The 18,335-nt window shown below is 40.2% G+C and overlaps 1 protein-coding gene across 1 annotated transcript in view; it reads left to right on the forward strand.

The window, feature by feature from the left end:
* insrb (insulin receptor b) overlaps positions 1–18,335 on the forward strand; it is a 125,088-nt gene that overhangs the window by 26,243 nt on the left and 80,510 nt on the right. Inside the window, exon 3 of the mRNA XM_051947695.1 lies at positions 9,632–10,180. Within this exon, the coding sequence (XP_051803655.1) occupies positions 9,632–10,180 (549 nt within the window). The remainder of the gene's footprint in view (positions 1–9,631; positions 10,181–18,335) is intronic.

An 18,335-nucleotide genomic window follows, 5' to 3' on the forward strand; every position in this document is an offset into this window, starting at 1 on the left:
CCTGAGCTGACCAAACTGCTGCACGTTAACAGTCAGCAACAAAATAAGTCAGAATGTTTTAAAACATAAAAACAGGACAAAATCAGGATCAGAACAGGAAAACACGTCATAAGATCAACATTTAAGATAAAATGGACAAAAAATATGAACAATTAGTCCCGTTAAAAAGTATAAAAAGCCGTTAAAAACATGTACATGTTCAGATTCTTCTTACGTTTAGTGATTATGTAATATTAATAATACACAAAAGAACCCTGAAGAACCTTTGAAATGGAACCATAAATGGTGTTCCAAAGAACTAAAGTTAAAAAAGGTTCTTTCAGGAACCGTTTTATAGATCGTTCTTTGTCAACCAAACTTGGTTCTATTTTAATGATTGATTAATTGGAACATAACGTGGAAATAAAAACTGAATTAACAACGAAGAACCTTTTTTACTTTAAAGAACCATAAAAACACACGACGATCCATCAGCTAAAACGGTTCTTCAGTGGCTGATAGCACTATGAAAAAAATAGTTAGTTGCAGCTTTAGTTTTATGCTTTTACCTGCAACCAAACCAAACATCTCCGTTAAACATAAGGAAACTTTGGTACTTTAAAGAGCTGTAAAGTATCAAAGTTCTGTAGCTAGTGTTGAAGTTTGCCCTCTGAAGATCCATTCAAGAACCCTAGAGGAACCACTTTTAGGTCTGCAAAGAACCTTTTAGCAAGAGATTCTGGAAAAAACTACCAACTGTGCCTTAAAGAACCATCAAAAAATGGTTCCTTCAGGGACTATGAATGGTGCTTCCAAAAACGTGGAGATTTGAAGAACCAGTCAGCTCTCTGAAGATCCATTTAAGAACCCTAGAGTAACCACTTTGAGGTCTACAAAGAACCTTCTAGCAAGAGATTCTGGGAATAACTACCAAGTGTGCCTTGAAGAACCATCAAAAATGATTCCTTTAGGAACTATAAATGTAGAACCAGTTAGACCCCTGAAGATCCGTTCAAGAACTCTTGTTTGTCTGAGACGGCTGCTTCCCCTCTTGGCCCACCAGCTTTTCTTTGTGTCAGTAAAGCTCCTCAGGCAGGAGACGTGGACATGTGTGCCTCCTGAAGCTCCAACATGTTTGTTACCTGCAGGGTCCATGTGAAAAGGTCACACGTGTCCTGCTGAAGATCACCGCGGTCAGAGGTGAGCTGGGCCTGCTGCTGTTGTGTAAGCCGGTTTGTTGTGTTGCCGTGTTTCACAATAGGTATCGGGTTGGAGCTGCAGGCTGACGGTGAGTGGGTGGCCTGTTTGATGTGTGCGGCTGATAAGGCAGGAGGGCTGGGCCAGGTGTAAGGTTGCCGTTATCGCTGGGAATGACGGCGACGGCAGCAGGAAGCGTCGTCGTGTTTGGATACAGTTTGTGTCCGATGGAGGAGGCGTGGCCGGCCAATGAGCCGCTGTTATTGTCTGGGCCTCGCTGTTATCTGATGAGATGCTGAACACTACAGTGGATTTATTGACTTACTTTAGGAGTTGTTCTTGGCTGCTGGCGGAAGTAGAGTGAAGCTGAGCCGGTTTAGACGCCGGCGACATGAATGTGGGTGGATCTGAGAAGGCTCGCAGATTATTCTAACTCTGCTGCACATCTGAGAACTATGTACGGTAGCAGTGTTAGGGTTTCCACAGTGGATGATAACAAGCAGTCAGAGCATCAAGAAATGTGTCGAATTTACTTGATTCTAGATAATCAGCTGCAATTATGATTCATTTATTACCTTCACCAATAAATTTTTGCTTCGTTAATGGCTGTTTTTTGGTCAATTTAGCCGATTGATTTTCTTCCAAATTAGCAAAATGACCATTTAATTTATTTTTGGTGTGACACCCTGTACGAGATCGAATGAAGCAGCAAATGCAAACAAAGGTTCACATATTCAACTGCAGACTCAAACACGATGTAAAAATAATAGGAGGGATTATTAATGGAGTCAGTGGTGAAAGAAGTTTCTATCAAACCCCTTAACAAAGGAAACAAAGCAGAGCAGCTGAAGCAGCTTATGTACAGCAGCTGTGTTCAGTTTTCCACAGTGGATGGACGAATTTAACGGATTCTAGATATTTGACTGCAATTATGATTAATTTCATAACTTCACCGATTAGGTTTTTCTTAGTTAATGACAGGTTTTTTTTTAGTTAATTGATGAATTTAGCTAATTAATTTTCTTCCAAATAAGCAAAATGACCGTTTAATTCAGTTAATTATGGTCTGTATGTGATTGTATGGCGCCGGACAATTGGAGCATCGAGAAGCATGACTTAATTAATTTGATTCTAGATATTCGACTGCCATTATGATTCATTTAGTGTCTTCAATGCATTTCTTCTTTTTCTTCTTGTTAGAGGGGAACTTTTTCTGCCACTAATGACTCTTTTACCAGTTAATGAATTGTTCTAAACAACTGAAGAGTTTGGAAGCAGAGTGGTTTGACCCACTTTCTGTAGTCTTTCTGAAAAACTAGTTTGAAGTTTTGGAGAATGGTCTAACATTGGAAACACCACTGTAACGCTGTATTTGGGTTGTGGGTTCGACTACTTTGCCACTGAAATCTAGACTGTAAAATATTACGTTTATTATATAAACCTCAGTTATAATTTTTAGGATTTAGAACATTGTGCTTCGAATTGTTTTCCTAAAAAAAAAAAAACAAAACACAGAGCAGCTAGAGCAGCTAAAGCAGCTCCGTTTTCACCCTTGTTTTTTTATTTTTTCCCTGATTTTGGTCGTAATTTTATGGAAGTATTGCGTCTTTAACGTGTTTATTTGGTGAGTTTGTTAGACGACGTGGAAGTTTTAAAATCAGGAACACTACTTCATGCTTGTCTAATAACAAACGGAAAATCTGTGAATAAAAACAGCTTTACTGTGAATTCAGCTGTATTAAAGTACAGTATAAACGAGCACAGAGAGCAGGAGAGAAGCTAACGGATGGAAAGTTCCTCCTGTTCAGGTGTTTTTGTTTTCATCTAAACTCTTCATTTAAACAGTTTACAAACCACATTTCTGTTCATTTAAAGTTCTACCGGACCAAAGACTGGAGCTAAAACCAACAATTTTAGCAATAACAAAGAAAAAACTTCTGTTAAATTGAACTTCAGTAAGAAAAAAAAAAACCAAACAGAACAGCGTCAGTTTAAACTAATGATGTCGACAGCAGGGATGTTTGTCCGATTCATAATTTAACCAATTTAAAAATGATTTAAAGGCATTTATCTTTACATCCATTGATTTTTCTTGGTGTTACTGATTAATCAATTACTGAGTGACTATTCTACCAACTATCGGCTGTGGAAGTTGTTCAGAATTTGCATCTCCAGTTGACATGTTTGCGTCGCTTAAAACAACAAATCGTGGCAGTTTTACTCTAAAAACAGCGTCATTGTTGACTGTTTTCGCTATGTCTGCCTAAAGTAATAATAATAATAAAGACTTAGACGTGGTACGTTTAGTTTGAGACACTATAATTCATTATTTTTGTTTGTTCTTGACATTTTCTTCCTGCGGCAGGAAAACATGTTCGGCCTGACATCCGTTTCTTTCCGTTCTGACACAACCTTTATTGTAGATTTGTAGTAAACAACACGACTTTTTCTTGGCAGCGTTTTGGCTTTTATCAGAAGCTGTAATAAAAAACCGTTTCATTGACATGCCTCAGAGTGTTTCTACCTGGATTGTTGACATGTTTGTGTCGCTAACCATTAACAGAACGGGAAGTTAATCGGTAGCTCACACCTGGGAAGTGTGGAGCGCCAACAACAAGTCAGTGGAACCAAACAACCCCGTGGAGGTTTTACTGCTCAGGGACGCACAATTTACTGCAGAGTTGGTGTTTTTTTTTTAAAGTGTGTGTGCCTCACGATAACAGAAGATTGTTTTTGTCTTTGTAGCATCGCAGGAAAGCAACAAGAGGCTCATTAAACCCTGAATTTACAAGTTCAAACCTGTTTTTAGTACGGTTTTGTCCCAATATTCTAACCAGAAAGAGTAGTTTCCCCCTTTTTATGTATTAAGATGCATGATTTACTGCATAGTTGTTGTTGTTGTTTTTAAATGTGAGGGTCAGGATGACAGAGGATTGTTTTTGTGTGTCATTAGCATCGACAAAATAGCATTTCTGTGATAAGAGGCTCATTTAACCCTGTATTTACAAGTGTCAAACCTGTTTTCAGTCCAGTTTTGTCCCAATAATATCACCACAAAGAATGATTTCTCTCTTCTTCTGTATGAGGATGCATGATTTCCTGCCTAGTAGCTGTTTTTATCTGTGCTGTTTTTGTGTTGTTAGCGTCACCAACAAAGCATTTCTGTGATCGGGGCTTTATTTAGCCCTTCAATTCACAAGCTTCAAACCATTTTTTAATATTATTCTGCCCCCAAATTATCAGTATTATCATCAAAAAGAACAGTTTTCCTTTCTAAAATTGAACTTATATTAATGACAGGTTTAAAAATGTGACTTTAACATGAAGTATAATACATTAACTGGAGTTTTTATTTCAATATTAAGATGCACGATTTCCTGAGCAGTTGTTTTTATCTGTACATCATGGTGACAGATGATTGCCTTTGTGTTTGTAGTGTCACCAAAAAGTTCATTTTACTCAGAATTTATAAGCTTCAAAGTTGTTTTCTGTATTGTTTTGCCTCGAAGTTATCACTAAAAAGAGTAATTTCCTTCTTTTTTTGCATGATTTACTGCACAGTTGTTGTTTTTGTGCATAACAGTGACAGGGCATCATTTTTGTTGTTAGCAGCAGCAAAACAACATTTAACCCTGAATTTTTAGGCTTCAAACCTGTTTTCAGTGCTATTTTGCCCCAATAATATCAATGTTTTTGCCTAAAAGAACAGTTTTCTCTTTTAAAGTTGAACTTGTGCCATTAGCAATATTAATGACAGTTTTTAAAAAGTTACTAATGGTAAATTGAACATCAGGTGTATTACATAAGCTGGAGTTTTTCAATAGAAATTATTTATTTTACCTGAATATTATCACTAAAAAGAGCAGTTTCCTTTTTTAAAATTGAACTTGTACAAGTGGCAGTTATTAAAATGTGACTAATGGTGGATTTACCTTTAAATATAATCAGTCTGCTGGTTGTTTGTAATGTGTTGGGCTAAATTTGAGCTGAAATTCTTCAAAAAACAACAGTTTTTTAGTTTATTCCGAGCTGAAAGGACTTACTTTCATTAATTGAATCTCCTCCTCTGTTGGTTTTTGTCCTTAACGTCTCTTTTAGTTAATAATTGCTGCTGTTCTCGTTTTGATCATGTGAAGGAATGAGTGTTTTCCATCCCAGTGACGTTGGTGTTTTCAGTGTTTGTGCTGCTGGAATGTAAACGGGTGTGTCGGCCCTGCAGGATTCGTTTCCACATTTATGCAAATTCTGTCACATTTCAGCATCCGTGTTGTCAAAGCAGTAAATCAGATCTCTGTTGCTTCACAACCACCACATAAAGTCACACCTGCTCTGTTGTTTTTTCCTCATTTTTTTTCTGGTTTCTGGTCGAGAAACTTCCAGCCTCAGAATCATTCCTGACGCTTTAGCTGAGCGTTGGTAAATGTGTCCCGTCTCCGTCCTATCGGTGGCTTTATTGATCGTTTCAGTTCCAGAAATAAGCAAAATGTTGGAGCGTTCTTGCTTGGTAGAGGCAAAGTTTTTATTGTTTCACTTGTATTTGTGTCATATTTAATACGTGAGTTTCTGAGACTAACATCTCATCGACGTGATAAATAGTTTGCCGAGAAAGAAGCCGAACAAATGCAGAAAAGTTCAAAATCATCCCGAAAACATAAAAAAGCCGCCTCAAAAAGACACAAAATTACTACAAAAAAAATCTAAAGCACCACAAAAACTTGAAATCACCACGAAAAGACACAAATCACCAAAACAAAACAAAATCACCACAAAAAGAAGTGAAATGGGCAAAAACAGGCAAGATAACCGCAAAAAGATTTCAAAAAATGAACAGTGAGCTACAAAAGAAGCCGACTAACCACAAAAAGGCTCAAAATCATCCCAAAAGTCGCCATGGAAAGACACAAAATTATAACGAAAAGAAGTGAAAACACCACAAAAACTTAAAATTGCCATAAAAAGATGCAGTGTTTTACACTGAGGTGATCAGAAAACTCTTCGTTCACGTAGAATTGTGTTACTTTTAAACCGACAACTAAATAAGGAAAATATGGTACAGCAAGGTAAAACCATGCTTTCCTTTTTTAGTTGTCCGTTAAAAAGTAACACAAGTCGATAATAAAAAAACGACAAAATGAACATAATCCAATCTTTGTTGCACAATTTGCACACGACCAGGCTTTTATCCAAGCTGTCGTCAAGAAGAAAACTTTCCTCCCAACGAGCTCGATGCATCTCGTCTTCCTTCACCAAACTTTCTGACATCACCCAGTGCTTCGTGTGGATCTTCTTCACGGCTTCAAAGCAGACTTTAGGTTCATTAGCGCCACCTGCTGGGCTGGATTCTTCATCAGTGTTATGCCATGTGTCCACAAGATCCGTTATTCCTGCATGTAAACGGCTCTCGTCTGAAAATCGCTGCTAGGTGGTCACATGACTCCTTTCATTCCTTCAGTCCAGTAGAAACGTCGGACCAACGTGGCAGGTCGGTCGCAAACTTTCTGTTTTATTTCGAAAACGCTTCAGTATTTCTGAAAGTAAGTAAAATGTATTTCTATAGCGGCTTTCACGGATAAAATCACACGGTGCTTTACAACAAAAACAAAACAAGGATGAAGACAAAGTCAGTAATGCTGAGGGTAGTAAACTGTCAGAACAGGAGGAGCAGCTCAAGGCGACACGTCGATTACGACAAAAAAGTCCACGAGTCGACTGATCTCAGCTGTAGAAGAAGAGCATTTGAGGGGAAGAAAAGCTCCTGAATCTGTCCTCGTTTAGGTCGACGACGGCTAGTTTAGACGTTTGAGCAAAGTTTTGTGATGCGTCAGACCTCAGTACGCCGCATCGAATTTGCATAAAGTAGAAGTCGAGTCTGCTTTATGCAAATGAGCTGCTGCCCAGGGAAACACACCTGATAGCAGCTGGAACAGACACAACCGGACGTGGACACTGAATGGGATGCAGGAAATTGCTGGATCTAGTGGACAGGTTCCTTTAAAGGTGTGCCAGAAATTCTGGAACTGAGAAAGGTGCGATTAAATGCGTTTTGTTTTTTTTTACACGTTATTTTCTCTGTAATTGAGCCCTGTTTTTTATAGAAGATATCAGAAATGTGCCGTTATTTGCAGCCTTTTCTCATCTCTTTCAGTTGCCGTCCGCTAATGAATTCTCCTCCAGTGTGTGTGTGTTCATGCTTTTGTCGGTCCAAATGTAGGCTTGTGTGTGTGCGTGGCAGCTAAAGAGTATGAATGAGCGTGGATAAGCGTTTTGCTTCCAGGCTTGGTTTCTGTTAACTCCTTCACGTCTGCTTCATTCACATCAGACAGCGCCGTACAGTAATTTCCTCTCTGGAGGAGAAATCCTGCCGGAGCCAATCAGAACGCGGCGTCTGGGTGTCGTCGGGGCGGGTGGGAGTGATGCTGGCGGATCCTAGAAGCTGCTTCATGAATGGATCTGCTCTGTCAATGCAAATCACTGGTGGTTTCACGGCTCAAACGGGGAGGACTGGGGCTGGTTTTATTACCGCTGCACACTGACGATGAACCTTTGGAGGAAAAAAAAAACTGGCAGTGTGATGTTTGGTTTCTGTGCAGTGTGAATAAACGGAGGAATTTTCAGCAGATGACTTCAATAAGTGCATTTGGAAGGAATTAAACATCCCAGAATGATTAGGGCGCTTTAGCAAAGGAAGCATCTGCAATGAAAATGATAAAAGGAGTTTAAAAAAAAGCTGAAAAAGCCTTTCTCATGTGGCGTAACGCTGGCAGAAGCTTTGGATTAAGCCTGCAACGAGCAATTACTTTCATCATCCATCCATCCATCGATTGTTTTCTCTTTAAATGGTGAAAATAACGGCTTGTTTCATCATAGAGAAGGAAAGAAACTAGAAAATATTCACATTTAAGAAGCTTGAATCTGAGAATTTGACTTAAAGAATTAAACTGATTAAATCAACTATCAGAATATCTGTAGATCAGTTAATCAATCAATCACTGTAGACAGATATCCTCTTTTTGTAAGGGGAGTATGTTCAATGAAAATAAAAAAAAATCTCACCCAGAATATTCCTCTGCTCTGATTTAAGGCGGCAGCTGACTAATGATTTCATCGTCCATCGATCTGTTATTACTTTATGATTGTTTTCTGGTTTAATCGATTAGTTTGGTCTTGAAAATGTCAGAAACTTATGACTGCTCTTGTTTCATCCACATCCCAGAAATATTCAGTTTGCTGTCATAGAGAAGGAAAGAAACTAGAAAATATTCACATTTCAGAGGCTGGAATCTGAGAATTTGACTTTTTTTCTTTAAACTGATTAAATCAACTATCTGAATAGTTGGTAATCTATAAGTTAATTAATTCATTGATCAATCATTGAAGATGCACGACAGAGAACTTCTTCAGAAAACTGATTTTTTTTTGTCCCTTTTTGCAACTAAATCTTTGTTTTGTCTCTAAAGTGGTGAAAAATGTTGAAAATGTGAGTTCGTGTTTCCCAAAATCCAAGATCAGACATTTGGTTTTGTCCACAACACAAAGATAAGAAGACAGAGACAGACAGAAAACAGAAAAAGTACGGAATAAGAAGCTGGAGTCAGAGGATTTTCATCAGATCCTTCTTTAAAAATGACTTCCAGTGATGACTCGTTGCTGCTCTGCTTTGAATCGTCGTTTTCACCTTTTCAGCCGTCATGCAGAGCTTCATGCTGCTGATTGGTCGAATCTTTGGACAGAGAACCTGTTTTAGGTCAACTCCATCATTTCCACAGCTGGAAATATTTCCGGACCGCTGATGTTTTGTTTTTATTTTTCTACCAACTCACAGTTTGGTTCATAAAATGTCACAAATTGTCTTAAAAAAAGTCCAGAGTAAGAAATGTCACAAAGACTTTCAGTTTTCTGTCATCGAAAATGAAGGAAAACTGGAAAAATTCCAATTTAACAATCTGGAATCAGAGGATTTTCACTTCATTTTGCTGCAGCTTTACTGTGAATATCATTAAGATCTGGCTTTGTGCTGCTGAGGAGCTGCTTTTGATCAGCGTCGTCCTTCCTCTAGCTGCGATTTTTCCTTCAAGCTGACGTTGCACTTCTTTTTTACAACCAAATCTTCCTTTTCTCACTCTTTCTCTTCCTTTCCTTCCACATTTTGCTGTATATGTGGAGCTGCACGTCCACTAAATCATGAAAAACTACAAAAATCCGACTCTAAAACCTGCAAACTGTGAAGCTGAATTAACACCTCTCTGAAGGACTTTCTGTGAGAATGAGCGTTTTAACCACGAAGGTCGATTTATTTGAGCGTTTTAAGACTGAAAAGCTTCAACAAGGTCACTAATAAAGTGCTTGAAATGAATTTGTTCGTGTTCTCTGTGGATTCTGGAGATGATTGTTGGATTTATGAATGAGATCGACGATTCTGGCTGTAATGAATCATAAAATGATCTTTTTCTTTCAGTCTGCCAGAGCAAAGACATCCGGAACAATGTGACCAACCTCCAGTCGCTGGAGAACTGCACCATCATCGAGGGCCACCTGAAGATCCTGCTCATGTTCAAGACCAAGACGGACGACTTCCGGGGCCTGAGCTACCCCAAGCTTCGGGTGGTGACCGACTACGTGCTGCTGTTCCGGGTCTACGGCCTGGAGACGCTCGCCGAGCTCTTCCCCAACCTGACGGTGATCCGCGGCAACAACCTCTTCTTCAACTACGCCCTGGTGCTGTACGAGATGCTGCAGCTGAAGGAGGTGGGCCTCCACAGCCTGATGAACATCACCCGGGGAGCCGTGAGGATAGAGAAGAACCCGGACCTGTGCTACCTGGCCACCTTGGACTGGTCCAAGATCCTGGACTCGGTGGAGGACAACTTCATCGTGGCCAACAAGAACGAGCGGGAGTGCGGAGACGTCTGTCCCGGCACGGCGCAGGGTCAGACGGTTTGTTCCCAGAGCACCATCAACGGACACTTCAGGGGTCGATGCTGGACGCAGAACCACTGCCAGAGAAGTAAGTTTTTATTCCTGAATGCTCCTTCTGCACCCATTAGAACGTCTGTCATTTAGCCCCCTGAGCCCGTTCCAGAAGAATCTTAGCTTCAGTCATCGTCTTTATTTCCTGCTGCGTTTTTCCTCACTGTGGGCTCATTTTTCTCCCCAACATTAAGTCCTGCACCTTTATGGAAACAGGGGAACCATGACTAGAAAGAGAGGAAACTCATCATAACTGACTTACAGTACAATAGATTTACAAAAATTAATAAAAAAGACGGTTTGATGGTTTATTTACGAAAATTGAAAATAACTTCCAAAAGCAATGCTAAGTTACAGATGAGTAGTTGAAGGAATGTTAAAAATCTGACTCTGTTTTTGCATTTTCTGCTGTTATAAATAAAGTAATTTAGGTGTTTTATTTTTATTTGAAGGCCAACATTCTTCTTGAACCCTCTAGATGGATTACCAGCTCTATAAATCAAATGTTCAGCCCAGAACTCCGTGAATTTTTGTTAAGTCACTGTTTGTTGCAGCTGTGTCACTTATGGCGTCATGGTTGCGTATATTAGTGCAGAATTTTTTGTTTTTTACAGAATCTAGTCTGAACAGATGGTTTGTTTTTGACAAATTTTTAAATAAGACATGTAGAGAAATTTACATTTAGATGCTTCGACTTGACGTTTCCCAATAAGATGTCACGTTACAGATGAGTAGTTCAAAGACCTCCACAAAAATTCTCTTTTTTTTAAAGTTTCTATCCATGATTTTTTTTAAAAATTAAGACATTTTTCCAACCTGAGGGCAGGATTTGGGGTTCGGAGGGTTAATAATCAGCTTTATTTTCACCAAATTTAAAGGAATAAAAACAAAGACTGATGTTTATGCTGGAAGCATTGAAAGGAAAGTGTTCGTAGTGACCGGTTGTTGTGTGCAGACGTGATGTTATCTCACGCTGCTTGTTGTAAAGCGCTCCGTAATGAAAACACGCGTTGAGGACTTCCCTCTCAGAAATCAATGGAGGCGGCTGATGTTTTCATCAGGAACGGGTCACGTAGTGGTTCTTGCAGCCGGGGGTCGAGCTGGAGCCACGCCCTCCGATTAGCAGCCATAACTGGAGCGCTGTGAGCAGCTGATGTGTAATTACAGCTCAGTCAGGATCTGCTGGATGTGTGAAATGACTCAGCTGCATCGTTGAGTCAGGGAGCTGCAAAGGTGTAGGCATTATGGGGAGAAAAGGAGAAAAATGACGATGAAATATCAAAAAAGTGGGTTAGAATGAGAGAGCACAGTGCACACTTTTGTTAGAAGTTGCACAGATTTTCTGTGGCTTTGCCGGTGCTGCTGCTCTCCACCATAAACACACAGAACGTCTTCTATTGTGAGACGCTCAGAGAGAATGCTTATTATTTTTTCAAAGCGATTATAGCTTGTGTTGTTTTTTCTGCTCCAGCGTTCGGAGCATAACGGCCTCTGCCGGGTTTAGACTTGAACATCGGTGGTTGCAGCCGCATATACAACGCCGGCTCCTGGATTTTCTGTCAGGACTCGCTGACGGGAAAGTAAAAACCGGATATGGTCTCCCATTTTTCTCATTTATTAGGTCAGTTAACAGTTATATGCTACAGATTTTTACATACATGTTTTTAAATGTAGCGTGTTTCCTGTCTGCTTGGTGTAAACATGGCCTGCAGTTCAACCGAAAAGTCCATGAATTCTTGTCAAGTCAGTGTTAGTAGCAGGTGAGTGGCTCATAGCTTCATGGTTACATCGAGGAGCACAGAATTTTTAGTTGTTTACAGAACTTGGTTAGAGCAAGTGGTTTCTTTTTGACAATTTTTTAAAAATACGACATGTAGAGAAATTTGCATTTTCTGGACTAGCTGACAGGAAAGTAAAACTGGAAATGCGGCTCTTCACGTCTCCTGTTTTTCGACATCAGCTTCATTTATTTGGTCTAAACATCAATTTTAGCGTCATATAGGAGGAACGTAGGTTTTCACATACATGTTTTCAAATGTGGCTTGTTTCCTGTCTGCTCAGTGCAAACACAGCCTAAAAGTTCAACCTAAAAGGCCACGAATTTTTGTCAAGTCACTGTTAGTTTCAGCTGAGTCGCTAATGGCTTCACAGTTAAATAAGAAATATAGAGAAATTAGCGTTTAGCGTTTGTTTTGCATTTTCTGCTATAATAAATAGATTAATTTGGGTATTATGTTTTAATTTTATGGCCAAAGTTCTTCTTAAACCCACTGGATGGATTACAACCAGCTTTATAAATCAAAATTTCAGCCTAGAACTCCATGAATTTTTTGTCAAGTCACTGTTAGTTTCAGCTGAGTCACGAATGGCTTCACGGTTGCGTCGAGGGGCACAGAATTTTTATTTTCTTCACAATCTAGTTAGAGCAGGGGTCGGCAACCCGCGGCTCCGGAGCCGCATGCGGCTCTTTCAGCCCTCTGTTGTGGCTCCCTGTAACTTTGGAAAATAAATTGTTCTGCCTTTCAGGCGCGTTTCAATGCATTTTAATATAGAGAGTTTTATTGTGAAATTACCGCTCTTATTTTGACGTGTCACTTCACCGGATGTGCTGCTGGGGTTTTCCCCTGGCTGGGACATGAGAACGCAAGGTTGATGCGGAGGAGATGGAGAAGCAACGCCTGTAGTTTCACATCGTTTTGTACTCAAGAATGGCAAGCCTGTATATTAAAGCTCCACTCCAAGAAAGACACGTCTGTCTTTGATTCAAAAGTACTCATGATAGGATAATACACGTTACTCGCAAGAACACGGCAGCAGGTCAGAGAGTCAGAGGAGTGACGTCTTGGAAAACAGGGCAGCGACTTACCGGAGAAAAGTTATTAGCTTAAGATAAATAGATAAATAGATTTTACAAGTCAAATAGACATTCGCAAAATATTGATTTCCAGCTAACATTACGTAACATTTGAGGTCCAGGAGCAAAAATGACATTAACCAGGTAAGATAAATATTAGTGGAAGGACACAATTTAAAAAATGAATCTAATTAGAGGCTTTGTAATTAATTAATCACGACTGATTAACAAGGACATAGAAGTAAAAAAAAAAAGCGATATATGCAGTGTTGTCTTCATTTTAAATGCCAAAAGGATTTTGCGGCTCCCGGTGTTTCCTTTTCTGTGGGAAACGGGTCGAAATGAGTGTTAAAGGTTGCCGACCCCTGAGTTAGAGCAAATAGTTTATTTTGGCAAATTATTTATCTAAGACGTGTAGTAAAATGAAGCTTTCTAAGTTTAGATTTGGTGAAGTTTCCCAGTAAGACGAGTAGTTCAAGGACTCACTCAGAGTAGAAAATCCTACAATTCTTTTTGTTTTTTTGTAGTTTCTGGTCATGATTTTTTTTAAAGATAAGACTCAGGTTTTGGAGTTTGGAGGATGATTAGTCAGCTTTACTTTCACCAGATTTAAAGAGAGAAAACAGAGACTGATATTTATGCTGGAAGCGTTGGAAGGAAAGTCTCCGTAGTGACCGGTTGTTGTGTGCAGACGTGATGTTATCGCACCGCTCCCGTGTCCATCATTCTGCTCGTTGTAGAGCGCTGCGTAATAAGAATATTCATTACGGATTATTACTCCCAGAAATCAAGTGATGGGGTTGCCATGGCGATCTAGCAGGTTAACAGACCTTTGAAATAATGAAAACGCTGATCTTAGGCTTCACTTCATTCCTGCTTCGTCGTTCTTCATGTTTGGGTTCTCACTAATCAAACAGTAAAATAGATTTTTGACTTATTTGGAAGCTAAAATCCTTCACCTTTCCTCCTAATAGCAAACTTATGAATGAACAGATAAGGTTTTTTGACTTTTAACGTGTGCAGCAGACACACACCGAGGGCAGCGCACTTCCTCTCTGACATGTTGTGTAAAGTTTTATTGTCTGCGTTGAATCATTTGTTGGCCGAAGCGACGCGCACGGATCAGAAACGGCGTGAACTTTGGCCTATTAAATGCTAGTGAACTTTAGATGGGCTGTGACACCACTTTTTCCTTTTTTTTTCTCCACCTGTCATGCATATTCACGGTCACAGCGTCGGTGCCAAATTGTCCCTGAACAACCTTTTTACTCTTGGACGCGATTCGATGGACAAACATTAACCGGCCATTAAAAAACGACCGACAAACAAGAGGAGTGTGCGTCAGAGCCGTGTTTGCATGTGTGTTCATGTCTGTGCTGCAGACATGTTGGGAGTGAGAGGAGCACGTATGACGGTGTGCAGCGTAACAACCACCAGTTTAGACCTGAGTGTCGGAGCAGCAGAACGTGATGCAACGCCGGCTCCGGGACGATATGAGAACGCTTCCTGTAAACGTTTGGGAGTGTTTGATGTGTGGATACTGTACGTGTGCTACTGTAGCACGGCTCCACAGACGGGTTTCTTTTGGTGAAAAAAAAAATGCTAAAAATGTTTAAGAACATTCACAAAAAAAATCCAGAGACGGAGCAAAAAGATGGAGCAAAAAATTTCACTGGATTTTGTTGATTTTTATGTGAATGTTCTTAAAGAAAGTATGAGAAGTTCTACTGATATATATGGAATCACTTCACATATTTCTAGGATTTTTTTTCGAAGATTTTTACTCATTTTTGAAAATATTTGAAGGAATTTTTTTTAATAAAACTTTTATAGGAAATTTGTAAGGAATTATTTGAATTTTCTTCCTGAAGGTTTTTGCAAATTTTCAGATATTTGGGAATTTTTTTGCTGAAGTTTTGGAGTTTTTCCAGACAAGGAAGCAATATTTTTGGTGCCCATAAATGAGGACAACAGGAGGGTTAATAATCCTGAGTTTTGGTTGAGATTTAAGTTTAATTAAGTCAAATGATTACTCTAATCATGCAGCCATTCTCCCTTTTCTTTAAGCAGCTTCTTGTTCTGATGAATGGTGTAAAGCGTGGCGGTTAGAAAAGCTCCCTGACGTTCGTTAGAAAAGCTCACTGACGTTCCTTAGAAAAGCTCACTGACGTTCCTTAGAAAAGCTCACTGACGTTCCTTAGAAAAGCTCACTGACGTTCCTTAGAAAAGCTCACTGACGTTCCTTAGAAAAGCTCACTGACGTTCCTTAGAAAAGCTCACTGACGTTCCTTAGAAAAGCTCACTGACGTTCGTTAGAAAAGCTCCCTGACGTTCGTTAGAAAAGCTCACTGACGTTCCTTAGAAAAGCTCACTGACGTTCCTTAGAAAAGCTCACTGACGTTCCTTAGAAAAGCTCACTGACGTTCGTTAGAAAAGCTCCGACGTTCGTTAGAAAAGCTCCCTGACGTTCCTTAGAAAAGCTCACTGACGTTCCTTAGAAAAGCTCACTGACGTTCCTTAGAAAAGCTCACTGACGTTCCTTAGAAAAGCTCACTGACGTTCCTTAGAAAAGCTCACTGACGTTCCTTAGAAAAGCTCACTGACGTTCCTTAGAAAAGCTCACTGACGTTCCTTAGAAAAGCTCACTGACGTTCCTTAGAAAAGCTCACTGACGTTCCTTAGAAAAGCTCACTGACGTTCCTTAGAAAAGCTCCCTGATGTTCGTTAGAAAAGCTCACTGACGTTCGTTAGAAAAGCTCACTGACGTTCGTTAGAAAAGCTCCCTGATGTTCGTTAGAAAAGCTCACTGACGTTCCTTAGAAAAGCTCACTGACGTTCGTTAGAAAAGCTCCCTGATGTTCGTTAGAAAAGCTCCCTGATGTTCTTCAGCTGCAGCCGTGGATCTGCAGCAGGTTCCTGTTCAGGTCGGCCTGGATGAAACACATGAGGAAACTATTGCATCTTTAATTAGAGCTTCTGTGAATGAAAACTCACAGTTTACAAACTTAAACGTGCTCGTGTGCGCTGAGCGGCGGTGCAGGGCGGAGGAGCATTAGATGGAGCATTAAGTTTTATGTGTGAGTGGAAACTGTGGGTTGTTTCTGTTGTACTTTTATAGGGTTCCAGTAGCCTTAGGTAAGAACCAGGGGAGAGCCTGCATTCCTCTGATCTTACACTGCTCCTTACAAGCAGGAAAACCATCGTGCATGTGTGTGTGTGTGCACGTGTGACTGTGTGTACACTAAGACTTGTCGCTTTTAACTGTGCAAGGGCTTTAAGTAAATTGTTGGCAATCCAAACGGCGTGGATGAGGTCTGACGTTCATCGCCCAGCGCTGTTTTCTCAGTTTTCTATCTGTGCATTTACAGCTTTGTGCAGGTTTCCATTCAGATGTGGGGATCCAGGACAGTAGTCGACTTTTTGTCAAGTGCAGGCTGCAATTTTCTCGGCTTTTACGAGCTGTCACCAGTCGCTGGGACGTTGTAGGCTGACTGAATGCGGCTGGCAGCGCCGCGGCTCAACACGCTAACGTCGAACACGCTCCTGTTTTCGGTTATTGGTGCATGTGGACGCGCCAAAGAACACGAGTTCAGGAATCATCTGGTCGTCTTTAACACCGGATTCAGACCTCCACTGGCTGGCGTTAGAAATGAACAACAAGGATTTTCAACGTCTGTTTTCAACTTCTGTGTCTTTCTTTGAGATGAATTTTGGCAAGTCAAGTTGGATTAATTTAGTTTTGAGAGTCAAAACTGCAAAATATCCCCAATTTTCCACAGACCTTGACCTTACTTCAGAGTTCTAAGTTCTAAACTAGCAGCATTAGTTTATCTGACTGTCTTTTATCACCAGTAGTGGTCCAACAGACGTCCCAGTTTGCACACAGTTTGCTCATTGCACCACTTGCCTTCAATTTTACATAAACTACCATTATATTAAAACTTTGCTGCAATGAAAACAGACCCTAACAGCCTCGATGAAAGACACTCACCAATAATGAATGTAATCATTATTTCTTCTCTATAAAACATTTAAAGCAGCCAAAGCCGTTTGTGGTAAATTCCCCTCTAAATGAATTAAATATCGGCAGATCTGGATCCATGTGAGCATCTCAACAGCAAAAGAGTTGCACAAAACAGCACCAGTGACTTCATTAAATACTTAAAATTATAAACTATCCCTGACGTGGAGACAGGATTGATCCAGATCCATCAGGAGGTCACACTTTGTCCTCCACGGTTCTGACAGGTTTTTCATTTTTCATCCATCATTCAGTCCTTAATCCACCAGAAACCTCCAATCCTTAGCTTAGTTTAGCCCACTTCATTTATCTATGTGGACTATGAGTTCAGATGTCTTTCAGAATTGACTATTGATTGAATTTTCCACTGTGCGTACGTAGACGTCTCTGAAAAACAAATAAATCAAGCTTCTTATTCTCAGTCAAAAGTAGTAACTGTCCAAAATGTTGGTGTCCAAATATCAGCTGTTCACAAAGGTTGTCAGGTCTAAAATGAGGAGGTTTTGTGGATCGCTGGCCGTAAACGAAGTATGTGGACAACCTGTGTTTGCCCAAAAATCACAAACAGCGCGTGCTGACGACAAATTAAATGACGAAAATATTTGCTCACGTCCAACAAAATCAGTAGGTCAGTGAAATGTTCGGGACACACAGAGAAATCCTTTTGTTTACTTCTGCTTTTGATGCTCAAGAAATGACCTTTTAATATAAATGTGACACCAAAGATGGTAGAATTTAGTGTTTCTTTTAAGGCAGTGGGTTAATTTCAACTAAAAGTTTAAAAATGAGAGAATAAGTGAGCGACGCAAACAGCCCGCTGGATAGAAATGAAGCAGAGAAAGCTCAGGACTGGATTTTCAAACGAGAGGTGAAGCTTTAAGAGAAAACCGGAGGAAGTCGTTGTGATGTTCACAGATGAGAAAAGAGGCGAGAGAATAGGAGCAAACAGTGGATCTCCTGTTTAGATAAGGCTCTGTCTGCTGCACACCGTGTTCAGCCTCGCACAGCAGCCGTCCTCTGCTTGCACAACTAAAAACACACTCGCACAACCGGGAGGAAAAGCTTTTCAGGTTAAAGTTCGCTCTGCCTACGCCTACCAGCTCGCTGTTCGCTGCGATTGTTTTCAGGATCTCAAACGCAGGAACCTCGGATTATCTCCTGGTGACAAAAGACTCAGAGATCAGCAGGTTGACCCTCTGATGTCTGATAGTCTGCGTGGGGTTAGTGTCGCCTTCATGACAGGCTCCAGGAGGAGATCTGAGATGTTAGACTTTAAATGACATTAGCTGAACTTCTACACTCGGTTTCATTAACGTG

This window comes from Acanthochromis polyacanthus, chromosome 4, assembly GCF_021347895.1.
Source record: "Acanthochromis polyacanthus isolate Apoly-LR-REF ecotype Palm Island chromosome 4, KAUST_Apoly_ChrSc, whole genome shotgun sequence".
Lineage (NCBI taxonomy): Eukaryota > Metazoa > Chordata > Actinopteri > Pomacentridae > Acanthochromis > Acanthochromis polyacanthus.